At 41.5% G+C, this 24,882-nt stretch overlaps 1 protein-coding gene across 15 annotated transcripts in view; it reads left to right on the forward strand.

Moving 5' to 3' along the window:
- TLE4 (TLE family member 4, transcriptional corepressor) overlaps window positions 1-24,882 on the forward strand; it is a 146,977-nt gene that overhangs the window by 116,325 nt on the left and 5,770 nt on the right. For 12 of the 15 annotated variants that reach the window (XM_059656985.1, XM_059656981.1, XM_059656982.1 and 9 more), the window contains 9 exons: window positions 8,241-8,360; window positions 9,357-9,410; window positions 9,907-10,059; window positions 11,272-11,404; window positions 11,760-11,953; window positions 12,445-12,521; window positions 21,653-21,902; window positions 23,010-23,257; window positions 24,665-24,812. In XM_059656985.1, coding sequence (XP_059512968.1) covers window positions 8,241-8,360; window positions 9,357-9,410; window positions 9,907-10,059; window positions 11,272-11,404; window positions 11,760-11,953; window positions 12,445-12,521; window positions 21,653-21,902; window positions 23,010-23,257; window positions 24,665-24,812 — 1,377 coding nt within the window. The remainder of the gene's footprint in view (window positions 1-8,240; window positions 8,361-9,356; window positions 9,411-9,906; window positions 10,060-11,271; window positions 11,405-11,759; window positions 11,954-12,444; window positions 12,522-21,652; window positions 21,903-23,009; window positions 23,258-24,664; window positions 24,813-24,882) is intronic. The other 3 variants (XM_059656994.1, XM_059656992.1, XM_059656995.1) reach the window with 1 other exon arrangement.

Here is a 24,882-nt window from a genome sequence, read left to right on the forward strand (position 1 = left end):
GTTAATCCTCTCCCATCTCTAAACTCACGAGTGAGATTACTTAACTAATTTAGCTTGTGCTTGGGCTCTCCTCCATCAGTGGTCAGGGAATGTACTTGTCTTCTCTCAATTCCTCTAGTTCCTTCCTCATGTGAACCAGTTTGGACCACATGCAGCCAATGGCTGTCAAGAGGAAACTAAGGCACCTACATGAGATTTAAACCTATATCTTTGGTGTCAAAGCATCTTGTTCCAGCAGCTCAGCTCACCAGCTAAAGTAACAGTATTTAATGAAATTTTTGGGGTGGAGCCAATAGCTTTATTCCAGGAAGAGGAAATAACAGTCAAGAAACCCCAAGAGGACATTAAGATAATGTTCTAATTTAAAATCAATTTTATTGATGCCTTATAAATTATTACGGCATTTTATCCTGACCAAGTAATATATAATGCTGAGTCCATGGCAACATAACATGAGTGACTGAATACCGGAGTGCTGTATATTGTACCACACGAAGGAAAAAACTATATCGGACTTCTGTATTCTAAGTACTTTCACCTCAGGGATCCTTATTGGAGGGCAAGGGTACTCAGTAAATACTGAGTGAATCCATAATTGGACTACGATTGTGTGGTGGGTTCCACATTAGCAGCAGCTCTTCGAGGTGCTGGGTGCTGTGCTTCACAGCCTGCAAGCACTCCTGCATCCTTGCAGCAACCTTCCAAGGAAGTACTCTTATTATCCTCGTTTTACCCACCGGGGAAACAGAAGCTTGGAGAGATTCATTAACTTGTCCGTGGTCGTAGAACAAATGGTACAGCCTGGCTTTGAGCCCAGGGCTCTGACTCGAGTACCCATAGCATGACCATTGTCGCTACTGCCTCTCTGGTTTGATAGAATTTTGATTATCTGCAAAAGAAATTCATTGTAAACCAAGTGCGTCTTATCCGGGGAGAAGTTGGAAGACAAAGACAACAATGGAACATTTTAAAGAACATGTTGTTCATGAAATGTTATAAAAGGTGAAACCTTTATTAAGAACAGACTCATTACTTTATATAGAGATTATATTAAATCTTGTTTTAGCAAGGGCAGGTCTGCAGAAAGTCCCAGTCATTTTTGAAGATGAATTTTGATTTACATTAATTTGAAAAAAGTGAGTTCTGTGAGGGTTATATACAGATTGTGTTTTTAATGACTTCCTTAATTTTAAAAAGCTTTATTGTAATGAGCAATAAACTGACACCATAGTCAAGTATTTCACCACTAACATGTGAGACATTTTAAGCTAATTTACATTCAATTGCATGTGTTATCAGGCAGTAAGATATGTGCATTTTGACCAAATTTTTTTTTTTTAAAGTTCTTGTATTTACTTTTTCCCAGTTGAATATTATTTTTTCATCTCTCCTGGTTATTTCCTTATAAATGAGATAATAAACTTTAAAATGTTTTATCAGTTAAAAAGAGCTCTGTAAACAGGAATATGTAAACATTTTGTTTACATAAAATCTCAATCAGAAATGCACTGGGATGGGGTTTGGTGTACATAGGTTTATTCAGGATACTCTTTTTCTTCAGGACTTGCTGAAAGTATTTTGTAACTGAAGTGCCTGAGGACTGGTGACCAGAGTTGATTCTGAATGACTGTGGTTGTGGGTTTCTGCTTAGGAGTGGGTTTAGTCCCTGCAGAGCTCCAGGAGTACATTGGTCTTTCTGAATTAAAGGAAGTCACCAATATTCGTCTCTGCTCTAGGTATTGGTCTTTTGCAGAGGAAATGGTGATTGGGTACTTTGGTTATAGCATCAGTAAAGGGTCTACAAGGCTCATGACCCTGTCCTCTCCATCCTAACCCATCCCCACTGCCATAAACAGACTCCCCCTGAATTATTCCTGACCAAACTAATTCCTGTACAGAATGAACTACAGGTAGAGTAGATTTTTGTGGTGTCCCTGCCCTGTCATCATCCCCTTTATCTGTTTGAAAATGGATTTACCATTTGGTGCCAAGTAGATGGGGTATTTGAAGGCTGTAGCTGATGGTCACACAGATAGTAACGAAGGAGTTGAGAGTTCTTGATCCTGGTTGTCCAGTTGGCCTTTAGCATATTCTTTCTGGTTGGAATCTTGTAAGTGAGCAGGGAAGTCTAAGCGCTGCACCTATGCAAAGGGAAAGCATAATCAGCTTGATGTGCATTTGAAATCAAATTAGAAAGTCCAATGTGGAGGTGGTATTTATAGTCCTGCCTGCAGTATTGAACCAAAAGCTTACTGTGATTGTTGAAAGGAGATGTTTTGGTTAATAGCAGCCCATTGGAACCCTATCATTATGGACCATTTGTATATCTATGCTGAAGGGGTAGTGCTACACAAATACCTAGAATAGTCCTTATGTGAGGCTTAAAATAGAAGATCCACACCAGCTCTATAGTAAATAGAGTGCAGTCCACAGTAGTGCTGAGTTGCTATTGTAGAGGGCTCAGTTGTCTGCCTGGGACTGTGCCTTGTACCTTATGTGGATTCTTTCACTTAGTTCTCCAAGCAGTGCAGTTGAGGAAGTGGGTGGGGTGTTGTTGACCACAGACGGGTGAAACTGAGCAGCATCCCCAAGGCTACACACCTATTAAGTGGAAAACTCTAGACTCAAACCCAGGCAGTCTGACTCAGAGAGATGATCTTGCCTGCTAGTAAAGTCTGGGCTACCTGTTATTCAAATTAGCTAATTATAACAATACTACCTCTTCTATGGGTAATAGTTTTTATAGAACTCTTTCTTATGACCATCTTTGATCCTGAGGTGGCAGAGGAATAAAGTGAAGGGGCGAGTCATTTCTTTAGATTGCTGGAGGTATCACTTTTTCCAGCTGACTTGTCAAACAGTCTTACTAAGTCTAGGTTGGATTTCAAACTAGGATCTATAATTTTTCTCATTTTGAGATAAACATAATTTGTAATGTTACTTACAGCTGTCTTTAAAGCTTATCTCTTACTAACAAAGCAATTAGAATTTTCCGTAGAATAAGGCTTATAAATTATTTTCCTTAGTTTCTCCTTGTTTATTTCCCTCTTCTTTTTCTTTCATTAAACCTCTATCTTGTTCATTTTAATATTCCAATAGAAGTGTTCATTTTTAAAAAATACAGAGCTTTTTTAAAAGTTAATTCTAGATGATTGTTTTATTTTTCACAGCTTTTTACTAAATATTCACATTTAAGGTATTTTGCCTTCTTTAGATTGGCCACAGGCTTTCTGTTCATAACAAATTTGCTAGTATATTTATATGATCAAACTATAGTAAGAAAAGATTTATGTTTAATGTTTCTAGATGTATAGATTTTTACAGAATCATGATGCAGCTCCAGTAGTTTCTTATGTAGTAAGAGAGGGAAATAGCTCACCTAGGTAAGCTTTTAAAATCAGAATAAAGAAATTAATGTAAGCGTTTCTTGTAAAAGTGAGACGCTGTTTTATCAGCATTTATTTAATCCCTCCTGTTCACATGCCCAGCAAAGACCGAGGTGGTCTTCAGTGGCAGAATGGTGGATTTGTAAGATTCATGAGAGTCCATGCCAAGTCCAATTTGATTCCAGAGCAATCATGCTATTAAACATCACTTATTGCCCCAGTGCCCATTGTTCAGCTTAACCTTTAAATGCTAGTGATAATTAACTACTTTATTGTTCTACCAGGAAACTCCAACATGTACCTCTGATCTACAGTAAAATTCACAAATAAAATACTGCTCTTTGTATATGTGTGCCAATAAATAAGCATAAAAATCTAAATAAGCATTATCACTTAGTATTAATTTTTAAGAAAGTACTTAATCATTTTTTACAAATCAGTTTGTCCTTTTGGATAGAATGGAAATAACTTTTAATAAAGTATATCAGAATCAAAATAATCAGATAGTTATTAGTCATACACATGTACATTAATTTTTTAAAAATATCAAATTAGTAGGATTAAGGTATTTAGACGTAGGTTATCACTTCTCGGTCTTTTGGCTAAAATTGATTGTGGAAGTAGTGAAGGAGTAAAGGTGAAGAAGAGACAGACATTCCATATTGCCAGTTCCAAGGGGCATCACTACTCAGATCTTACTGTAGCGAATGGTTTCCCATTGAAACTGTTCAGCCTAGAGGCCAATCTGAAGGAAAATGTATCATAGGAATTTGGGATTAAGATTTTAAGGAATGCAGAGGGGATGTTTTGTCATTTATGTTCAATAACATTTCTGGGCAGTTCTGTGCTGCTCCCTATGCCAGGTTCCCCTGCCCCCAGGATCCTACAGGTGGAGTGGGAAGTGGCCTTGCAAACAAATAGCCATAAATTGATTATCAGGGCTCTGTTCCTTGGGTGAACAAAATGTTAAGGGGACAGAGGAATGAGTAATTCTACCTACCAGTATCTGAAGGAGCTTTGAAAAGTGATAGTAGAGCTGGTTCTTAAGAATGAGGAAATTTCAAAAGATGTTGAGGGAAAGGGCATTCTCGGGAGCCTGGCAAAAAGGCTACAGATGCAATATAAATACACGGAGAATGGGGGAACAATACTAGGGGTAAGCTCATAATGCTCAGAGAAGCCAGGACCCTGCATCGGAGCAAGAAGTGAAGGCCTTTAGAAAAGAAACTCTACTCAGAAATTTGGATGATGGGAAACCACTTGTTGCTTTTTTTAGGGACTCAGTTTGTTTAATATCTGGGAAGTATGAGTCTCAGAAATGTAGAGGATAGACTGGAGAGGGGAGGAACTAGATAAGGGGCTCTGGCATTAACTGTGGTAACTCACAGATGATGGTTGTGTGCATGATTTCAGTGGAGCAATGGTCATAAAAACCTGAGTTCATTGGGCCATGGTGTGAAAGCAAAGCAGAAGCATTGAACCAAGTCTTATATCTTGGGATGGAGGACTCAGTGGAGATATATGATCATCAAGAAGCAATCCACTTTTAAAACCGTTTGGCTTCTAATGTTTTAGTCTTCCTCCTTACTAAATAATACCTGCCATCTTTTCTACCCCTGAGCTTAAGGATGAACGTTTGATATGGATAATGACAGGTTTTGGTGCATGCATGAAGAGTATTCATAAAAAACCTTGAGAGGAATTGGTACAGGAAGGAAGAATTTAGAAATATCCAGCCCCTATCAGTGGGAACCCACTCACTGGTCATTCTGATGGTTCTCCTCCTCTAAACTCCCACCTTATATCCCTGCCTTTGGAGCTGGTGGTGGAGTTGTCACCACTACAGATGACCACTAGGGGGTGATCTCTTGGTAGCTACACCAGCCGGGTGAGGAAAAAGTTTATTGGTTTTCCTCTAACAACATGCGTGAAAGTTTAGCCAGAAAGGAGAATGTGGCATCATGGTACAATGGAAGTAAAACAGAATATAGAGCCCAAAGTTCTGGTTATCACACTGCCTTCCATAGTTAGTTAAAATGTCCTTGGAAATTTTGTGTATCTTTATATGTGTTCAGTATTACTAGCAAACTAAGATAAAGGAAAAAAAGTACAGGAGTTAATTTTATTATTTTTATTTATTTATTTGTTTGTTTGTTTGTTTAAAGTATTACAAATAGTAGTACACATGTCTCCTTTTTCCCCCATTGACCTCCTTCCAGCCTCCTCTACCCCCCTCCCCTGCACATGCCCTTACACCTTGACACTCTCCCCCCCCCCCCGCCCCCGCCGCCCCAGTGTCTGTGTCCATTGGTTATCCTTATATGCATGCATGCATACAAGTCCTTTGGTTGATCTCTTACGCCCCCCCCCCCTCCCCAACCCTTCCCTGCCTTCCGCTGTAGTTTGATAGTCTGTTCAATGCTTCTTTGTCTCTGTATCCATTTCTGTTCATCAGTTTATGATGTTCATTATATTCCATGAGTGAGTGAGATCATGTGATATTTATCTTTCTCTGACTGGCTTATTTCGCTTAGCATAATGCTCTCCAGTTCCATCCATGTGGTGTTGCAAATGGTAAGAATTCCTTCTTTTTTACAGCATCATAGTATTCCATTGTGTAGATGTACCACAATTTTCTAATCCACTCATCTGCTGTAGGGCAATTTAGGCCTGTTTCCAAATCTTAGCTATTGTAAATTGTGCTGCTATGAACATAGGGCTGCATATATCCTTTCTGATTGGTGTTTCTGTTTTCTTGAGATATATACCTAGAAGTGATATTACTGGGTCAAGTGGCAGTTCCATGTTTAATTTTTTGAGGAAACGCCATACTGTCTTCCACAGTGGCTTCACCAGTCTGCATTCCCACCAGCAGTGCAAGAGGGTTCCTTTTACTCAGTATCCTCTCCAGTACTTGTCCTTTGTTGATTTGTTGATGACAGCCATTCTAACAGGTGTGAGATGGTACCTCATGGTTGTTTTGATTTGCATTTCTAGGATGATTAGTGACTTTGAACATGTTTTCATATGTCTCTTGGCCTTCTGTATGTCCCCTTTCAAAAAGTATCTGTTTAGGTCCTTTGCCCATTTTTGATTGGATTGTTTATCTTCCTTTTGTTAAGTTGTATGAGTTCCCTATAAATTATGGAGATTAAACCCTTATCAGAGATAACATTGGAAAATATGTTCTCCCATGCAGTGGGCTTTCTTGTTTTGTTGATGGTTTCTTTTGCTGTGCAGAAGCTTTTTATTTTGATGTAGTCCCATTTGTTTATTTTCTCCTTACTTCCCATCGCCCTAGGAGTTGTGTCGGTAAAGATTTTGCTACAACTAATGTCTGCTATTTTGCTAAGGAGTTAATTTTATAGAAGACCTTCACTGAACAATTTTCTGAACTGATTTGGATGCCAGGCAAGGATATTCTTGTGGTGATTCTTTGTTCTTCCTAGAACTATTGTTCTTATCTTCAAGTATTCTTGCCCTTTAAATCAGCCCTTTGCGACCTCAGGTTGGGCTAATTTAGCACTTGGAGTCTTGCCCTGGTGCCTACTAAGGGACTGGCTTCTCAGGCGTTTTCAGTCCTCCCTCAGCTGGTTAGCCCTGCACTCAGCCCTGAGCCTTCTCTTACACCTCACCTTTATGGAGAGCTTCCCTTTGATCTTTCTGAAACTGAGCCACTAGCCACTCAGTTCTTAAGGTTAGTTCCAGTTTTTATCAATGCTTTCTTCATCTATGGGTTTAAGCTCTCAAACCATGTAGATGTGCCCAGTAACCACTTGGCCTTAATGGCAGACAGACTCATTCATTCGCTGTGCTTCAGATCTTGTCTGTGGTATTTGTTTTCTGTGTATGGAACTCCTCAGGTTAAGAGCTCTTTGAAAGAGCAGAGATGACAGAGGTGACATGAGCTCATACAGATTGCCCCTGACCTTGATCCCGTAGGAGGGACCACCTTCCTCCACTCCCTGGGCCTAATGGCGTACCTGGGATTCCAAAGAGAAAAAGAGTGGGGTTATACTAGCTCCAGGAGTCAGAAAGGAATAAAGTGTATTTTTGTAGGTGTAGGTTTTATTGTTTTGTTTTAATCTGTTATTGCATCTCCCAAGCCCTTAAGGTGTGGGATGAAGCAAAATTCTGTAAATTGTGCACATGATCATCATATTAGGATGCTTAAATCCCCAAAGAGTACCTCTCCTCTTTTTCTCATTGAGGAACTACTAAATATCTCTCAAGTTGACCTCTAAATTATTCAGTTTCTTTGTAGAGCCTTAAAATACTGACTTCCCATTAACCAGCCAACTTCAAGAAAAGAAGCCTGCCTCTTCTTCCTTACTTTTTCTCTTGTATTTGCCTCCTTTCTCAGTTCTCTAAAGCTCCTTTAATAGTTTAATATTAGCAACTCATTTAGACAAAGCCATTCTCTGTCTTTGGAGTTTGCACTATTCCCTGCCTCCTTTTTATTCCTCTGTTCCCTCTGTCTCATCTCTGATTCTGTCTTGTTCTTTCCTTTTTTCCTGCTCCTCTTCTCTTTCTTCTTTTTCTCCTTGTTTTTCTCTCTATATCTGTTTTCTTTTTCACTTCATCCTCTCTCCTATTTCTTGGTACCAGCTTTGCAAGTGTGTACTAATGAACAAAAAGGAGATAAAGTCTCAAAATGATAAAGGACTTGTATGCATGCATATAAGCAATACCCAATGGACACAGACACTAGTGGGGTGAGGGCACGAGCCGGGGGGATAAGGATACATATGTAATACGTTAATCAATAAAGGGGAAAAAAATAAAATTAAAAAACAACAACACACTGTTAAATGGCTGATAGTCTCTCAACCTTGCTTCCCTTTCTGATTTCAGAGCTCTTCAGTATCTCCGTCAGCCAGTTTCCGAGGTGCTGAGAAGCACAGAAACTCCACAGACTACTCCTCTGAGAGCAAAAAGCAGAAAACTGAAGAAAAGGAAATTGCAGCTCGTTATGTAGGTTCATTCACCTTTGCTTTGGGGGAGGCCAATTTACCTTGCTTTTTATCAGTAGCCATGTTATCCTTTAACTGTTACCAGCCAAAACTAGAGTACAGGATAACAACATCCTAGGAAGGAGGAAAATTTATTGCAGTCAAAGTTTTGTCTTAACTGATTAGCCCGAAGTCCTGTAGCGCACACATGTATGTGCCGGGAACAGAGTGCTTTATCTGGCAACTAATAGAAAACTCGGGTGTTCTGTATTATTTCTATAGATCTATTTGTTTCCCTCCATATATTTCCAGGTGGCTGAATTTTTTGTGGTCAGCTAGAAATGTGAAAGAAAAATACAAAATCATAGGAAACCTGTTAGAATGTTTAGATGACCTCCTGTGCTGAGGCGTACAGAAAGCCTATGGTCTGGGACTTGCAGAGACATCCAGTGTGTCCCTGGCGTTGGTTGACACTCATTTTTCTTCAGTGACGGTCCTTTAGGTCGCGTAGTAAAGGGAGCAAGCTGGATGGGATGGGGATGGAGGCAAGCAGTCCCCACTCCACTTCCTGTGATGATGCCTAGCAGGACTGCAGGCCTGAAGGGCGGACCGGGGGTGGGGTGGAGAGTGTGGGCTGAAAATGAGGATTTTCATGTGAAAACTGCCAATTTTAAAATTATGGCTACTTATACCCGGATTTTAAAAAAACACTAACAGAACAAACACATCACACCCATGTGTAGGCAGATTCAGTGTGGGTGTGCCAGTTTGCTGCTGATACTATAGGGTAACAAGGAAGCTATAAGCTTCAATTTTTTAAACTGTAGAATGGAATCATCATATTACCTACCTCAGAGCTTCCAGCACGAGGATTAAAGGACATAGTACACTGTAGAGTGTTTAGCATCGTTTGGTACAGTTCATTTTTATAGGACATGACAGGTTAGTCTGGACTTCTGTGATTTTTTTTTTTTTGTGAACTGGGGGAGGAGATAATACTTGTCACTTGTCAATACAGGACAGTGATGGTGAGAAGAGTGATGACAACTTGGTGGTTGACGTCTCCAATGAGGTATGTTTACGGCTCATCTAACTTCCTATTTTTACCTAGCTTTAACAATGACTAGTGTCCTAAAAATTGGTATCCACAATGTTTTCTTAATTTCTAAAAGGACCTGCTTTATAGTTACCTGGAAAATTTGTGTATTACTGACTTTCTATGGTACCGATCCTTGTTATTGTTATTATTTTCTATGATGTGCAAGTGTGTTTTGCTACCACCACAAATGCACACCAGACCTCTGAGTTAGCCTATAGATCTTATTGACAAGTGACTTGCCAATTTTTAGAGTTCGGATTTTTGTTTTAAATAAATACTATAAATGTGTAGTATTTTCTTTGACCTCAATACTGAATATTTTCTTCAGTGATTCGGTGACTCTTATCTATTCCAGAATATTCTGCGCTTCTAAGCTATTAAATACGTAACAGTTAGAAACGTCCACACGCACGTACTCAGCATTGTGAATGTTCCATGCTGCATTAATACCCGAGATGTTACTTTGTAGGATCCGTCTTCCCCTCGAGGGAGCCCAGCACATTCCCCCAGAGAGAATGGCCTGGACAAGACTCGCCTGCTCAAGAAAGATGCCCCCATCAGCCCAGCCTCAATTGCATCCTCCAGCAGTACTCCTTCCTCCAAATCCAAAGAACTTAGCCTTGTAAGCAGCTCACCATCTTTCTCAGTATTGCTGTTTCAGGATGGTTGGGTTTGACCTTTTTTTTCTTTTCACATTTTTCTATAGGACATTTATTTCCAAATGTATGTATATGTTCAGCATTCCAGTTTAATTGACAAGCGTTTTTGGAACAGATGGGTTTACCGACTTGTCAGTGATGGATGTTTGTCTTGTGAGTCTTTCTGCCAGGCGAGAGGGGGAGGGGGGGACATTGAGTAAAACATGTCTTAGCGAAGATGGAGAAAGGCACGCTGGGGTCACAGAGAGAGTTTTGTCACCTGTGGTTTATGGGGAATTTAGTTTTTGGCATGGATGTGATTTTGTTGCTAGTTTTGGTTGAATTACCACGCTATATATGACTGCAATAATTTTCCTTTTCTATCTAAAAAATATTCTCTCATTTAAAAAAATCCACCTTGACTCACACTACAAATCAGAAATGCAAATGTAACTGCTCGCAAGTCAGGATGATCTCCTCATAACCCCTTCTGTGGCTATGCAGTTAATTTTGTTTTTTGTGGCGCCCTCCTTTTTCCTCACCTGTTATTTCCTTGTAACATAACATTAACAACAACAACAAAAATACAAATTTAGTTTTTAGGTAACCTTTTGAAATCACTGCTAAAAGAAAGAAAATTCATCAGTTTTTCTGCAAATTAATGGAGTATGTCTGACCGAGAGCTAGATTAATTTTTTTGTTTGTTTGTTTCTCGGGCCTTTTTGCCTTTTCGTAATGGCAACTCCTCTGTGCTGATCTGTATGATGATTCAGGCTTGGATCTTTTCTAATGGGATCTGTTAACCAGGAAGTCCCAGTGACTTAAACTGTCCACCAGGAGCCCAACTCACACCATTCAATATTAAAGCCACCAGCAAGTGGCGGTCATAGAACGCATGACCTGTCCGCCTCCATAGGACACTCACCGGTTTTCTGGAAGTGGTCTACTTTACTCTAGTAAATTCAGCTTCCTTGTATGTTCTCCTGAACATTGGTTTTATGGTCTTGGGGGATTCTTTTTAGCTTTCTTTAATTAATGAAAATAGAGGCCCAAACTGAAGAACCTTTTCCTGTTTTGTTTTTTTTCTTTACCTTTTAAAATGTAAAACATCATTGTTTTTAAACATCATTGTTTTTAAACATCATTCTTAAAACTGTGTTCTCATTGCCAGTGTATCTTATTGCATCTCTTGTTAGAATGAAAAATCTACTACTCCTGTTTCAAAGTCCAATACCCCTACTCCACGAACCGATGCACCCACCCCAGGCAGTAACTCCACTCCTGGATTGAGGCCTGTACCTGGAAAACCGCCAGGTGTCGACCCCTTGGGTTAGTAAAAAAAAAAAGCTTTCTCCATATTTATATGTTGCTTGTTTTTTACAGAAATTAAAGCAGTTTAAAGAGTACAGTTCTTTAAGAGTATTAATAACCAGCATTTATTGGCTGTTTGACTAAGTTATTTAACCCGACCAGGCATGATGTACCTACTATGTCTGGCACATAGTAGATGTTTAGTAAAATAGAGTGAATGAACGAACTCTGATGAAGGCCTGAATGATTTTTGAGAATATAAAAATAAGCTTATTTGAATCATTGATCCTATTTTTAATGTATATAAGAATGTCTTCATTATTGTTACCTGTGTTCTTTGTTTTTCTCTTTCCTCCTCTATCCTTGCCTGTAGCTTCAAGCCTAAGGACCCCAATGGCAGTTCCTTGTCCATATCCAACCCCGTTTGGGATCGTGCCCCATGCTGGGATGAATGGGGAGTTGACCAGCCCTGGAGCCGCCTATGCAGGGCTGCACAACATCTCCCCACAGATGAGTGCTGCTGCTGCCGCCGCCGCCGCAGCCGCTGCCTATGGGAGATCACCAGTGGTACGTCTGTGGGTTTTTTACAAAATAAACATTTCAGAGCACAGAGGATTGTTCATGCATGTTCTTTTAATGCGGTCTGTATAATTTGAGTTATTTATAGTGTGTGTTTGTAAATTAAACTATATGTAATTATATCATGAGATCCATTTTCTCTTGTGAGGGAATTTCTTTTTATAATTTATATTCCATTTAAAATGTTTTTAAATGTACCAAAGAACAGCAAGTAGTTTAATAATTTTGTGAGTGCTTCCTTTCCTTCATAAGCATGAATAATTAGCAGTATATTTTTAAGTATATGCCACTCCCAATTATGTTACCTTGAAATCATACACATCCCATCATTTCATCAATAAATAGATAATTCCATATATGTTTCTAAAATGTTATTTTTAAAGATCTGTTCTGTCAGGTTTTAGAAAAGATATTAAGATGAAATGAGTAAATGTAACTGTCTGTTTTTATTATTTTTCTTGCAAAAAAAAAAAATGTAGGTTGGATTTGATCCACACCATCACATGCGTGTGCCAGCAATACCTCCAAACCTGACAGGCATTCCAGGAGGAAAACCGTGAGTATCTCTGTCCCCCACCTCACCATGAGCCAGGCCCTGGGCTCTGCTGGCCCTTTAAACTTTAGGCACTGCTAGACAGTGTAGGGCAGTTCCCGTGGCTTGCATTTTTTTCTGTGCAAAGTATTTTCTATTTTCTCTTAGCATAGGAAAGAGGTAATGAGGTGGGGTTTGTGTTTTCAATTTAAAATCTTGAGCTGCTAATATGAAAATGCAAATTGCTGAGGCATCTCCAGCAATCAGGTTTTCTCTACGTCTGTTTCTGTTTTTGAGGCAGTTCTTTTGTTGCCTTAAAAAAAAAGTCTCATATGTAAACCTGGATGCTCAAAATTTGAGCATGTTGGGAAAAGACATGCCAGACTTTAACGGCTGAAAAGAAAGAAGTGTGGTTTTATGCTCAATTGTGTTTCCAGAAAAGGTGGCTTGCTCTGTTGTCAGCTGGCTTCTTGTCTTGGGAGCTGGGTATTTGGAGTCCATGTATTCACAGCCCCCTTGAGTCGTGAATGCAAAACCTGTACACATCATTGTTCCAGCCTCTTCTTGAACATTCCGATCTTGCCATATCTCATTCCACATCCTTCATTTCAATCCAGTGTAACTTTCAGTTAATATAACCGTAGACCGGTCTCTCTGCTATTTGGCTTCATCTTCCCAGATACAAAGCATTTACTATAAAATAACACTGGCTTTTCCTTTAAAATCCCAGCTCGCTTCCTTTCTCCTTCCTCTCTTTTGGGAAGCGTCCCCTCAGGCCCTCCCTACCTTATTAGTCACATGTGTTTTCTATCCTCATTGCTCTTTCCACTGGCATCCTGTCTGTCACCTATACACACCATATAAATGCTGCTTCCCCAATCATTACTGCTTTCTCACCTGCCCTCTGCTTTCATAACTTGGCCCTTAGTAGCAGCTGAATCCCCTTCGCACAGAGTCTTCCCTACTGGCTTGCCTACCTTGGGACATTTGCTCTCTCTAGTTCTTCATGCACATTCAGGTCTTCTGTGGCCTATTGTCTCACTTCGGGTCTATACTAAGATGTCACTTTGAGTATTCAGCCCTAACAACCCTATCTAAAATAGCATCCTCCTTGCCTTTTCTCCCCATCCTTCTTTTCTGTTCCTTGCCTTTTTCATACTTGCCTATAGCCATTATCTGTCTCTCCCTACTTGAATGTAAGTTCCATGATAACAGAGCAGAAGAGCTCTTGGCTGTTCAGAATGGTACCTGGTTCATAGTTGTTGATCACAATTTATACCTATTGGATGGATGGATGGATGGATGGATGGATGGATGGATGGATGGATGGATAGAAGAAAATACGTGCCAATCTCTCCCTTTTCTGACCTCCCATTGCTTAGTTATTTACTAAGTATACACTCAGGGACTGGTCACATTTTTGTTTCCTGTATGTTCTCTTTCTCTCCCCAAGTTGCCTGCCCCTCAGTGTTAATCATTCCTGACCGTAATCCTTTTCTTCACTTTCCACCTGATACATCAAACTCTTGGTTCTTCCTTCTGTAATTTACTGCTTTACAGACGCTTTTCTGTTGGGTCAGACACGTGCTGGCTCTGTAGTCAAGTTGCTCAGTAAATATTTGACTGATTAATAAGGGAGGCAAGACAAATTAGACTTCAAGTTCCTTGAGAGTTGAAGGTATAATCAATTACCATGAAATTCTGTGTACTTATGTGTGTTCTGGAAATAGTTGTTTACTGACAAGTCTTGTTGATCAAGAACTCTGATGTATTTGAAGGTGAAAAGTTTGGTCTATTGCAAGCAGTGACTAAATAACAAGGTCAAAGTATTAGTCAAATAACTCAAATACCTATCAGTTCTATATGAAGCTATGGGGATGGAAGGGTCCCTTAGGGAAGAGGTATTATCCCATGTTCAGGTGCTGCAGTCACTGCTTAAACAGCAGTTGCACCCACAGCTATAGTAAAACCACCAGAGCAGATGAGGTGGTGCTTCTCTCAGCTGCTGCCCAGAGACTCCCTTCCTTCCTCCAGTCTTGACTCCCAGTATTATAAACATTGTGAAAGCCTTTTAGAAGGGTTGATGGGTTGGAGGATGGTTGAGAAATTTTGTTCCTGGGAATGTGAAGAGTCACAACTAATGTCATTGGCAGATGACACCAGGAATTCCAAAGAGAATGTGGGATGGTCCTCAGAGTATGGGCTCTGGAGTGAGGCAGATGCAAGTTCGATTCTGACTCTGCCAATTGACAACTGTGAAGAGAGTGACTTCATTCAGTTTCTTAACTTTGTGAGCTTCAGTTGGCTTATCTGTAAACTAGGGCTTGCATCACCAAACAAGGAGGATGTGAGGATGAAATAAGACAATATGTTACATGTTTAGTACCATGTTTGATATACAGTAGCTGTTCATTCAACTGCAGTATTATTTTCTGTTTTACTTTGCCCCAGGGTTTTACCAGTTTTTCAACCTCATATTGTAGGGTGCAGAAATGGCCAAAGAAATTTAGATTGAGTACATTAAACTCCGCATTCCTGTTATTGCTGTGTCTTTCTATAATGGCATCAAGGCGTAAATTCACATTCATTTACACATATAGAGATAATATACTTTTATTATAGATGTTTACAGAAGAAATGATTATAATGATTATGTGACTCTTCAGATTATAAGATACAAAATTGTGAAACTTTGTGTTGTGCATACTTTTCAACAGAAAAACTATATTTTGTGCTAGAACATCTGTATATATAAAAGGCTAATATGCTAAGTGTCCATCCAGGTAATGACATCATGTAGCAATGCCTGGCTTCCTCTCCCTAGCGATTAGCCTCCTTGCAGTTTCTTCAGCCAAGGAACACAACTTGCTTTATAGCCAGGTGGAAACATTTTACTCCTTAACCAAATGTCTGTGAAGTGTTTCCTGTGCCTCATCTCATTTGATCCTTACAGAAGTCCTGGAGTAGGTAGATAGGAGACTTGGTGGAATCCTATTTTCTTTTCATTAGCTGGAAAATGGAGATATAGAAAGCTTAGAAATGTGACCCTACTAAAAAGAAGTAAGAAATGGTGGACCTTGAAAATGACTTCAGGTTTTCTCACTGCACAGAATATAGTCAAACACTGCTGCAATGAAATATTTTACCCTTTGTTCTCCCTGTGTGATCTACAATAATCTGCTGCATGTTGATATTTACTGCTGTGTTGCTGACAATTACCTGAAAGAGAAGTTGGGTGCTTCACTGGGCTGGAAGAAGTTTAGCTAAATCAGAAAGCAGGTTTAATTAAGCAAGTTTATCTATATATATAAAAGGCTAAGGTGACTCGCGCTTGCAAGATACATTTAAAGCTCTCGCTGGCACCAATCACACACACGTGTGTTTCAATCTGTCATTGTCGATTGTAAATTTGGTTGACACTTCTATTATAGAGAAAGGGCAAATAGCGCTATTAAAATATTTCTTCTAATTAATTTCCTTTCACTGTGCACGGATCTGTGCACCAGGACACTAGTAAAACAGAATAAATCACCTAAGGTCTCCCCCACCCCACACATACACACACACACACACACACACACACACACACACACACACACAGAGTAACTGCCTTTCCCCAGAAAGACTTTAAGAGTTGAGCATCTCTGTCCTAATTAGTGTTACAAAATGAATTGCTAGGTATTATAAAAAATTATAATTAAATGCATGTTCTAAACTAATGAATAAAATAGCATTTATTTGATAATTCACATTGGGTGCTCTCGTCTCTTCTGGTGAATTAGCAAGGGTTCCACTCAGTATGTAATTGGAATGACAACATAGTTTAATTTCAACATAAGCCAAAATGGACTTTCTCTCTCAACTCTGCTTAAATGAGGCTTCTATAAATAGTGTGAAACTATTCGATTAAAACCATGGTACTAATTGTATTATAGGCTATGGCATGTGAATTCAGCCATAACAAAGACCTCAGGTTTATGGGGTTTAGGCTGCTCACAATTCAGAAGTCTTTTTCATGCTGGTTTTTTTTGGGGGGGAGGGGAGGTTCATTTTCTGAATAAAGCAAGATTTTTCAAAATAGGAACAATGCTTGAAACATGGTAAATCCTCAAGTATTTGTTGACTGGCTAACCTACTAGTAAGTTCATATGCTACTTATAGAACCTACTTTTCTATCATACTTTATAAAGTATAACAGCCAGACCTTTAATTGTGAATTCAAGGTCTAGTTCAGTCTTGAAACATTGAAAAATTGGAGAAGGTGTTGCAAAGTATGAGGAGGGAGAATGTAACATTACAGAATTGGGCCTCTTAGGGAGGGTAAAAGAGGTGGATTGTGGGAAGGCCTGGGACTTTCTTTAAGCTGGGATTTCATCAAAAGGTGATGATCCAAATAAAATAATTGTAATGAGCTTTTTTAAAAAAAGAATGATTTGCAGATTCCTTGATTGTTTGAAGTACAGTTCTGTCAGAAAGTTCAAACTTCCTATGCTCTCTTCACCATCTGCTTTAGAGATCCGTTCTTAGCTCTTAGTAGCTTCATCTGCCTTGTGCACGGCTGGCCACTATATATTTCTCTGGCTCCCCGCACCCTCTCCCTCCAGCCCTGTGTTTCTAGGTATTTGCTGGTCTTCTCAGCTAGGCATCATGAGTATGTATTACTTCCTCTTCAAATTCATCATATTCACAAAATCCCTCTCCCAATTTACCCATTTTTCAGTAACTACTAATATTGTTTCTTTTTTTCCTGAAGTCAGAAACTCGGTTATTATTGGCTCCTTCCTCACATCTCATAATTTCAGTCCTACAGAATCTTCTCTCTGTTGCTTCTAGTGAGTTAGCCTTCTCCTTCCTAGTTCAGGACCCTCATTACCTCTCATCTAGATTATTGAAATAAGTGTGTGTTATTCCTCCTACCAGCATGCTCCTTGTTACCAAATGTGTGTGTGTGTGTGTGTGTATTTGCACTTAATCACTAAGCATTCATTGAATCTATGATAACATCAGTGCAGCGTTGGTGTTATAGTCACTTCTGTACTTTTCTCATCACACTGCCTCGATGACAAACCGTTTGTGGGCAAGGCCAGTGCCTGCCTGTTTGTATTCTTAGCATGGCATATCAGAGTCTGTGGCTTGGAGTGTACTTCCTGATGCATCTAATTGGATAGAAAAAGAATAGTTCTTCAAGCTTGGGTAGCTCTGATTTCTAGAAAGTTTGGCTTTTAGTACTCATGCCAGTACTTATTGCAATGTACACATCAAAGAGTTTGTTGAAATTTGATACATAGTATGTACTAGAGCTTTATTTTATTTTTTTTAGTCTTAAGTATCTCACATAAACTTGTAGCAAACAGAGGACCACATTATGTCCTTCATGCAAATAGGCTTTTGAAATTCTTAATAAGGGAGTTCCAGGACCACCGTATGTGTTCACAGAGTGGTTGTGGTTAAATTGAAGAATTCTCCTATTGAAAAACCTCAAAAGAAATAGTATGTCTGGTTTCTTAACTATTTAAATTCTCAAAGCTCTTTAAAAACCACTTAGTGATTCTAGAGAGGAGAGAAGGGATGTCTTTTCAAGTAAATTATCATTAAGAATGTATAACACCGTCTAAACTTGAATAACCTTTTCTTTCCCTGCCTTTAAGATTTAGTCTTCATGACCTCTTAATTGCTAAATCAATTAGCCTTTTTTTCGGTCATCATCCCTCAGAATCTCGGCCTTTCTCTACAGGCAGCACCACCTTCCCCTCCTTGCCTGAGCCGACACCTGGCTCTCTCGTGAGGGGCCCCTCCACTGCAGCCTGTTTCATAGCCACAATCCTCAGGGCCATGGCATGGTGATAAAGGCTGTGTTGTCATTGTCCTCCGTCCCCACTCGCTTCTCCTATCTCTTCTAGAATCAGACTCCTTGACCTTTTTTCTGAAAACACTGTGCCTTTCAGGCTCAAGCCCTTGGACTCGACCTGCTTTTTTACCTTGTTGCGGGACTTTCTCCAATTTATTAAGGTCTTGGCACTGGCTTAGAGTCTCCCTCCCAGCAGAGTCCACCATCATCTTGGGTGACCTGGTGTTCGTTCACAAGGTCAGTTCCACAGTAATTGCATCTTGGGCCTTGGACTGGGTCACCTCCAGTGAGTTTTTGCCTTTTTCAACTTTTGTTACCTACTCACACACTCACAAAGAAGACCTTGTCATCACCCCTCACTGTGTCACCTTCAAAATTCAAATGTCCCATCCAACACAGCTTCCTCTACCTTCACCCAGCCAGAGTAATTTTTTGAATTGCAAATTTATTCCCAGCTTTCTCACAGTCTCCCAAGCCCTAGCTTCCCACTTCTCCCCTAGATTGTGGCACTAGCCCCTGACTACTTTTCCTTCTTTTATCCTGCCACTAACATTTCACTCATCACCCAGCAATCAGAATGATCTTTAAAACATTAACTGAGTCATGTCACTCCCCTGTACAAAGTCTTCCGTGACTTCCCATTCTGCTCAGAAAAATGCCCACACTCCTCATGACAACCTAACAAAGTCCTTGTGAACATGGCCCTGCCTCTCTTCATCTTGTCCTTCTCCACTGGGCCGGGCCTTCTTGCTTGGTTCTGCTTCGAGGACTTTGTATTTGCTGCTCCTCTTCCATAACATTCCCCTTCACATGTGCAAGGCCTGTGTCCTTCCTTCTGGTCTCATTCAAACTCTACCTCAGACCTCTCCCTGCATCTTTAGTCTCTTTTATCTGAAAATAAAGTGTGTGTGTGTGTGTGTGTGTGTGTGTGTGAGAGAGAGACAGAGAGAGAGAGAGAGAGAGAGAGAGAGAGAGAGAGAGAGAGAGAGAGAGAGTGTTTAACCACCATTGAGGTTATTTATCTGCTGATATGATGTCTTTTCCCTTCTGGGATGTAGGCTCTGGTGGATAGGGGCTTTGTCTCTCTTACTCACTGATTCTCCAGCACCTGCTAGAATGGGGCTCCCTTGGCATTTAATAAATATTCTATGACTAAATGATAAGCATTGTATCTCACTCTACTCTTCAGTTTCCCATGCTCTTCCTCCTCATACTACCCTTGCTGAGGAAGTTAACACCCATTCCTAGATTGCAGCCCCATTGCCATTTCCCTGTTCTCTCACCATGTCAAGTTGCCAGAGAGCCATGGTATGAGCACTGTTCACAGCATTGACCATCTGACGTTTTAATATTTATTTATGTGAATCTCTCACTAATGAAGTTGCCCTTGCACCCACCTGCTGCCACCTTCCCCCAGGCTGTAACTTCAGGAGAACAGGGGTACGTGGATTTTTTCTTTCTGTTGTATCCCCAGTCCTGTTAGCGTAGTGCTTGGCACACTGGGGTACCCAGGAAATGAGTGTTGAATGAATGAATCTCTTGGTTGTCATATAATGAACCATCTTCTCCCCCTTTCTTTCCATTGCATCTTATCTCCTGATTATCTGCCTCCCTGGTTGTTCTTGCTGCAGATTCCTTAAAGGTAGCCTGCTCTTAGATTCTGCATCTGTTCTGCTCATGACATACTTTGCTCCAGATTATTCTTCCTGCTCCTTAGCTTCACTGTCACTTCTTTGTGGATGACCAGACTGATCTTTTAGCCTGACTTCTCTCCTGAATCTCAGTGCTCAACTTCTTGTTGAGTTGTTTGGGTTCCCCTAGGTCAGGGGTGGGCAAACTTTTTGACTCGAGGGCCACAATGGGTTCTTAAACTGGACCGGAGGGCCGGAACAAAAGCATGGATGGAGTGTTTGTGTGAACTAATACATGTTAACACTGCTGCTGGTGAAGGAGCGGAGGGGAGAGCAAGAGAACCCTCCGCTCTTTCGGCTCCGCGGGCCGGATAGAACAGCCGAACGGGCCGGATCCGGCCCGCAGGCCGTAGTTTGCCCACGGCTACCCTAGACCCTCAAGTTAAAGAAAACCAAACCTTTTAATGTACTGCAGTCAACCTAGTCACCTGGGCTCCAAGCCTTAGAGTCCTCCTCAGTACCTCTCTGTGTCAGGTCACACATCCACGGTCTCTCCAAGTTCTATTGATTTGACCAGAGAAGTACCTTGTGTCTGTTGTGTTCCTAGCTTTCCCCCTCAGCGAGTCTGACATGCTGCTTTTCTTCTACAGACAGTTCTGAAGTCTGCACAGACAGAGAAAGCTCTCCCCCTCTCTGGTGCCCATATCTTCCATAGCCACATACGTGCTTCATCCTCATGGGGTCCCTCAGTGATGGGCTGAATTTTGATGAATGTGGCTGTCCTGTAGATGTTTGCATTAAGGAACCATAAACTGTTTTAATTTGATTCTAAATCTTCTCTGCAGTTGCTCCAAGTGCTTGTTTTTTGTGTACCCACAGATGCTTTCCCTTGGTATGACTTTGGTCAACTTCTTCCATAAACAGCACATTCTGAAGCCCCATGCAAAGCAGAATGGCATCATTTCAAATGGGCTCTATACCCCCAAGACAGGCCCACCCCCACACCCCACCCCCACCCCGCCCGCACCTCCTGCCTCCAGAGGCATAACAGCCCACTCTCATCCCCGGCTAACTTCAGTGCCCTCAGAACAGAGAGGTCGGTGAGGGAGATGCTCTCACTTAAGTTGCATTGAGAACCAGGTACTTCACTGGAGATGGAGCTGCTGAGAGGCATCCACAGGTGGGCCTGGGGGCAGTCGCACAGGACACTTTCAGGTTCTAATTTCATTTAGAATTACTAGGATTTGTTATTCAAGTCCTATAGGACTTTTTATTTTCTTTTGCGGCACGTTTGCCATCTCACCATGTAGGCCTGGAGCCTTCTTAAGCTCCATAGTTTTGGCTTATTGATCTCCAATCAGTAAGTCTTGATTGGTGTGAAGTGATCTACAGGCAAAATCTCACACAGGTTCTGAATCATCCAGAGTGGAAGGCAGTGCCCTACGTGACTACTGAAGTCATACAGCGCCTAGTTAAGAGTTGACCTGAGGAGTGATTATAGTTCTAGCTGTGACTCTGGAAATTATATTCTTTCCACTGTACTGGGTAAATTTGACTTGTTTGCAAATCATAAGTAGCGCTGAGAATGTTTAATGTTTCATCTCATTGCACTGATCAGTTAAGTACCACCTTTCACATTCCCTTCTTCCCGTCTTTTCTCCCCTCCGCGGCCTTAGAGCATACTCCTTCCACGTGACGGCAGACGGGCAGATGCAGCCTGTCCCTTTCCCCCCCGACGCCCTCATCGGACCCGGCATCCCCCGACACGCTCGCCAGATCAACACCCTGAACCACGGGGAGGTGGTGTGCGCAGTGACCATCAGCAACCCCACGAGACACGTGTACACGGGTGGGAAGGGCTGCGTCAAGGTCTGGGACATCAGCCACCCCGGCAATAAGAGCCCTGTCTCTCAGCTTGACTGTCTGGTGAGTGAGCATGATGCACAGGGCTTAGACCTCCTTTTAGAAAATAGGGTGGGACGGTGAGAGACCAGGATGTACGAGCCGCACACGGTGTTGACCCCAAGTGGGCAGTTGTTTTCTGTGGTTTGTAGCCTTTCACGTGGAGATGTAAAGCGCTGGCGAGGATGCATGTCTTCTTTCAGTTCCTTAGGGCGGAATTATCCAGTTGTTCATGTGACACTGCACCAGGGTAGCTGTCATCAGCTGGCTCAGTGCCTAGGAGCCTGCAAACCACTTGTTTTTCCGTCTGGTAAAGGGGTGTAGGAAAAGGAAGAGCCCACGTGGTTTCTGGGAGAGTGCACCTAACTATCCTAATTTGTCACATTGCGAGAGGAGAGTAACTTAATATATCCTGTGACAAACACTGCAGACCCACTTGGCTGTTTCATGGGTATTTGTCCTTGAGTTTATAAGGAAATTTTAGTTTGACTGGATTTTTGCTACAGCACGATGCTAGGTCAGTTTAACATAATTAACTTACACAAGATTCCCGTGACCTTATGAACTGAGAAGAAATTGTTTTTTTCCCGTCATTTAATGCTCCTTAATCATATTTTGCCTCCAGCTGATGCTGCTTAATCAATCAAACCCACGAAGCCTTTAGCCAGGTAATGCAGGGCCAGGTGGAAGGAGGAGACTGTTAGGTCTCCTCAGCAGCCTGGCAGTTTGGCAGCAGTGGTGGGACCTCTCCCCCGCCAGGTCGACTTTGCCAGGTCCCCAGGCGTGGCTGCTTCAGGACTGCGTGGGTCGCTGCGCTAATGAGCGTGCGCGCCTGTGTGTGCAAATGACTCAGGCAGCTGGTTGCTTTGGTGGTGGTGGGAGTAGGTCTAGATCTTTGCATTTATATGCTAATTAAGATTAAATATCTCAGTGCTAAATTTTGTAGATCAAGTTTAAGTACTTCTCTAATTTCATGTAATTTTCTAGCATTAATCCACTTTATCATTGTCATAAGTAAAAATGGCTCATTAAAACCAGGAGGGAACACAATACTTTATGGATTTCTGCTCTCGTGTTAATGCTGTTTTCCTTTCCTCATGAGTAATCTCTTGATGGTTTTTGTCTCTACAGAACAGGGATAACTACATCCGTTCCTGCCGATTGCTCCCTGATGGTCGCACCCTAATTGTGGGAGGGGAGGCCAGCACTCTGTCCATCTGGGACCTGGCCGCCCCGACCCCTCGCATCAAGGCGGAGCTGACGTCCTCGGCCCCTGCCTGCTATGCCCTGGCCATCAGCCCCGACTCCAAGGTCTGCTTCTCCTGCTGCAGCGACGGCAACATCGCCGTGTGGGACCTGCACAACCAGACGCTGGTGAGGTGGGTCAGCAAGATTCCTCGCCAGGGAAGGAGGAGGAGCTGTTGTACCACATTGTACCCGAGATCTGCATGCGTGTCTGTCTGCCTAAAAGATGAAATAGAACTATCTGACTAAAAATTGTTATAAATAGGCCCATTTTAAGATGCTAGGAACATTATTAATATGAAATCTTTGTTTTCTGCTGTATGTAAACTTTATCAAATGAATGGGGTTGCCTTCTTTATTCCTTTTTTTTCTTTTTGACATTATATTAACTGGTGTCATTCAGGTTTTTAAAAAATGAGGTCACTTTTACATAAGTAGTGTACATAAGGTTCTCATGACCTTATGACTTATTAAACATCCGTAATTTGCCATCTGTGCTTGCTAACAAACCGCCATTGTCGATAGCCGCTCTCCGAGAAGACTCACAGTGCGTGGTGCTATTGGTGCCACACGCATCTGATATGGTCGTTCTTCAGCAAGTGACTGTTGAGCACCTGCCATGGGCCAGGCATGTGTTCGGAGCTGTTCACCCTGAAAAGTCTGGATTATCTGTAGTCCCACCTTTAAGGGTGGATAGACATAACTAAGATGTCTGTTTAGAAATGAGATTGTAGAAGGTGGTGTTGATATGTAAGGCCCTGAAACAAGTCTCCACATGTCAGCACCAGAGAGAGCAGGAAGCAAGAGGTGTGATCCGCTAACGGTGTGGGAAGGTTGTAATCAAGCCTAGCTGCAAGTCGGGGGTGTGTGCAGGAGAAGAGGCCTCTGCTGTCTGTTGCAAGATATGTGGCAGGACGAAGCTCTGTGTATGATTCCAATAACAAAATAGTCCTTACTGTGTTCCCTTTGGGTAAGGTTCTTAAGAGGAACTGCTTCTAATCCCTTCTTCCCCCAGTGTCTTTGACAGTGTACCAGCTCCTGCGGCAGCTGAGTCACCCTGAGTTTCTTTCCTGTGCCTTACCTGAGAACACAGCCTCCTGCACTTGCACCTGGAAGAATTGCTTCTCCCTGCGCCCTTCCCCATAGTCTGTAAAGGGAGCTATTCCCTCCTCCCTCTTGCATTCTCTCCTCCCCTCATATCTCAGCAAGAGGATAAGCCTCAAATATGGCTTATATAGTCCATACATATGCCACAGTGTGTTTTTATTTGTTTACTTCAGTTGGAGATTTTTTCCATCAGTTATTGCTTACCAGTAATTTCAAGTATTTCCTAAGTGGTTAAGGATAAATAAAAATACAGCCTCTCAATTTACTTTTAATCTCTCTTACATATGTGCTTTTTCATTACTAAGAATAATCAGAAAACATAATGAAATCCACAAATAAGACCTGCAATAAAATTGATTGCTGAGGAATTCTAAAGCAAATTCACCTAAAAACTAACTTTTCAAGGATTTTTCTCTCCATCTTGACATTTTTAGGCAATTCCAGGGCCACACAGATGGGGCCAGCTGTATTGACATTTCTAATGATGGCACCAAGCTCTGGACGGGCGGCCTGGACAACACGGTCAGATCCTGGGACCTGCGCGAAGGGCGGCAGCTGCAGCAGCACGACTTCACCTCACAGGTGTGGTCTTGCGCCATAACGTTTCAGAAGCTTTCGTTTTGTGAAATAGGTGGCATGCTTAAGAAAGGGG

This window comes from Myotis daubentonii, chromosome 11 (assembly GCF_963259705.1).
Source record: "Myotis daubentonii chromosome 11, mMyoDau2.1, whole genome shotgun sequence".
Taxonomy (NCBI): Eukaryota; Metazoa; Chordata; class Mammalia; order Chiroptera; family Vespertilionidae; genus Myotis; species Myotis daubentonii.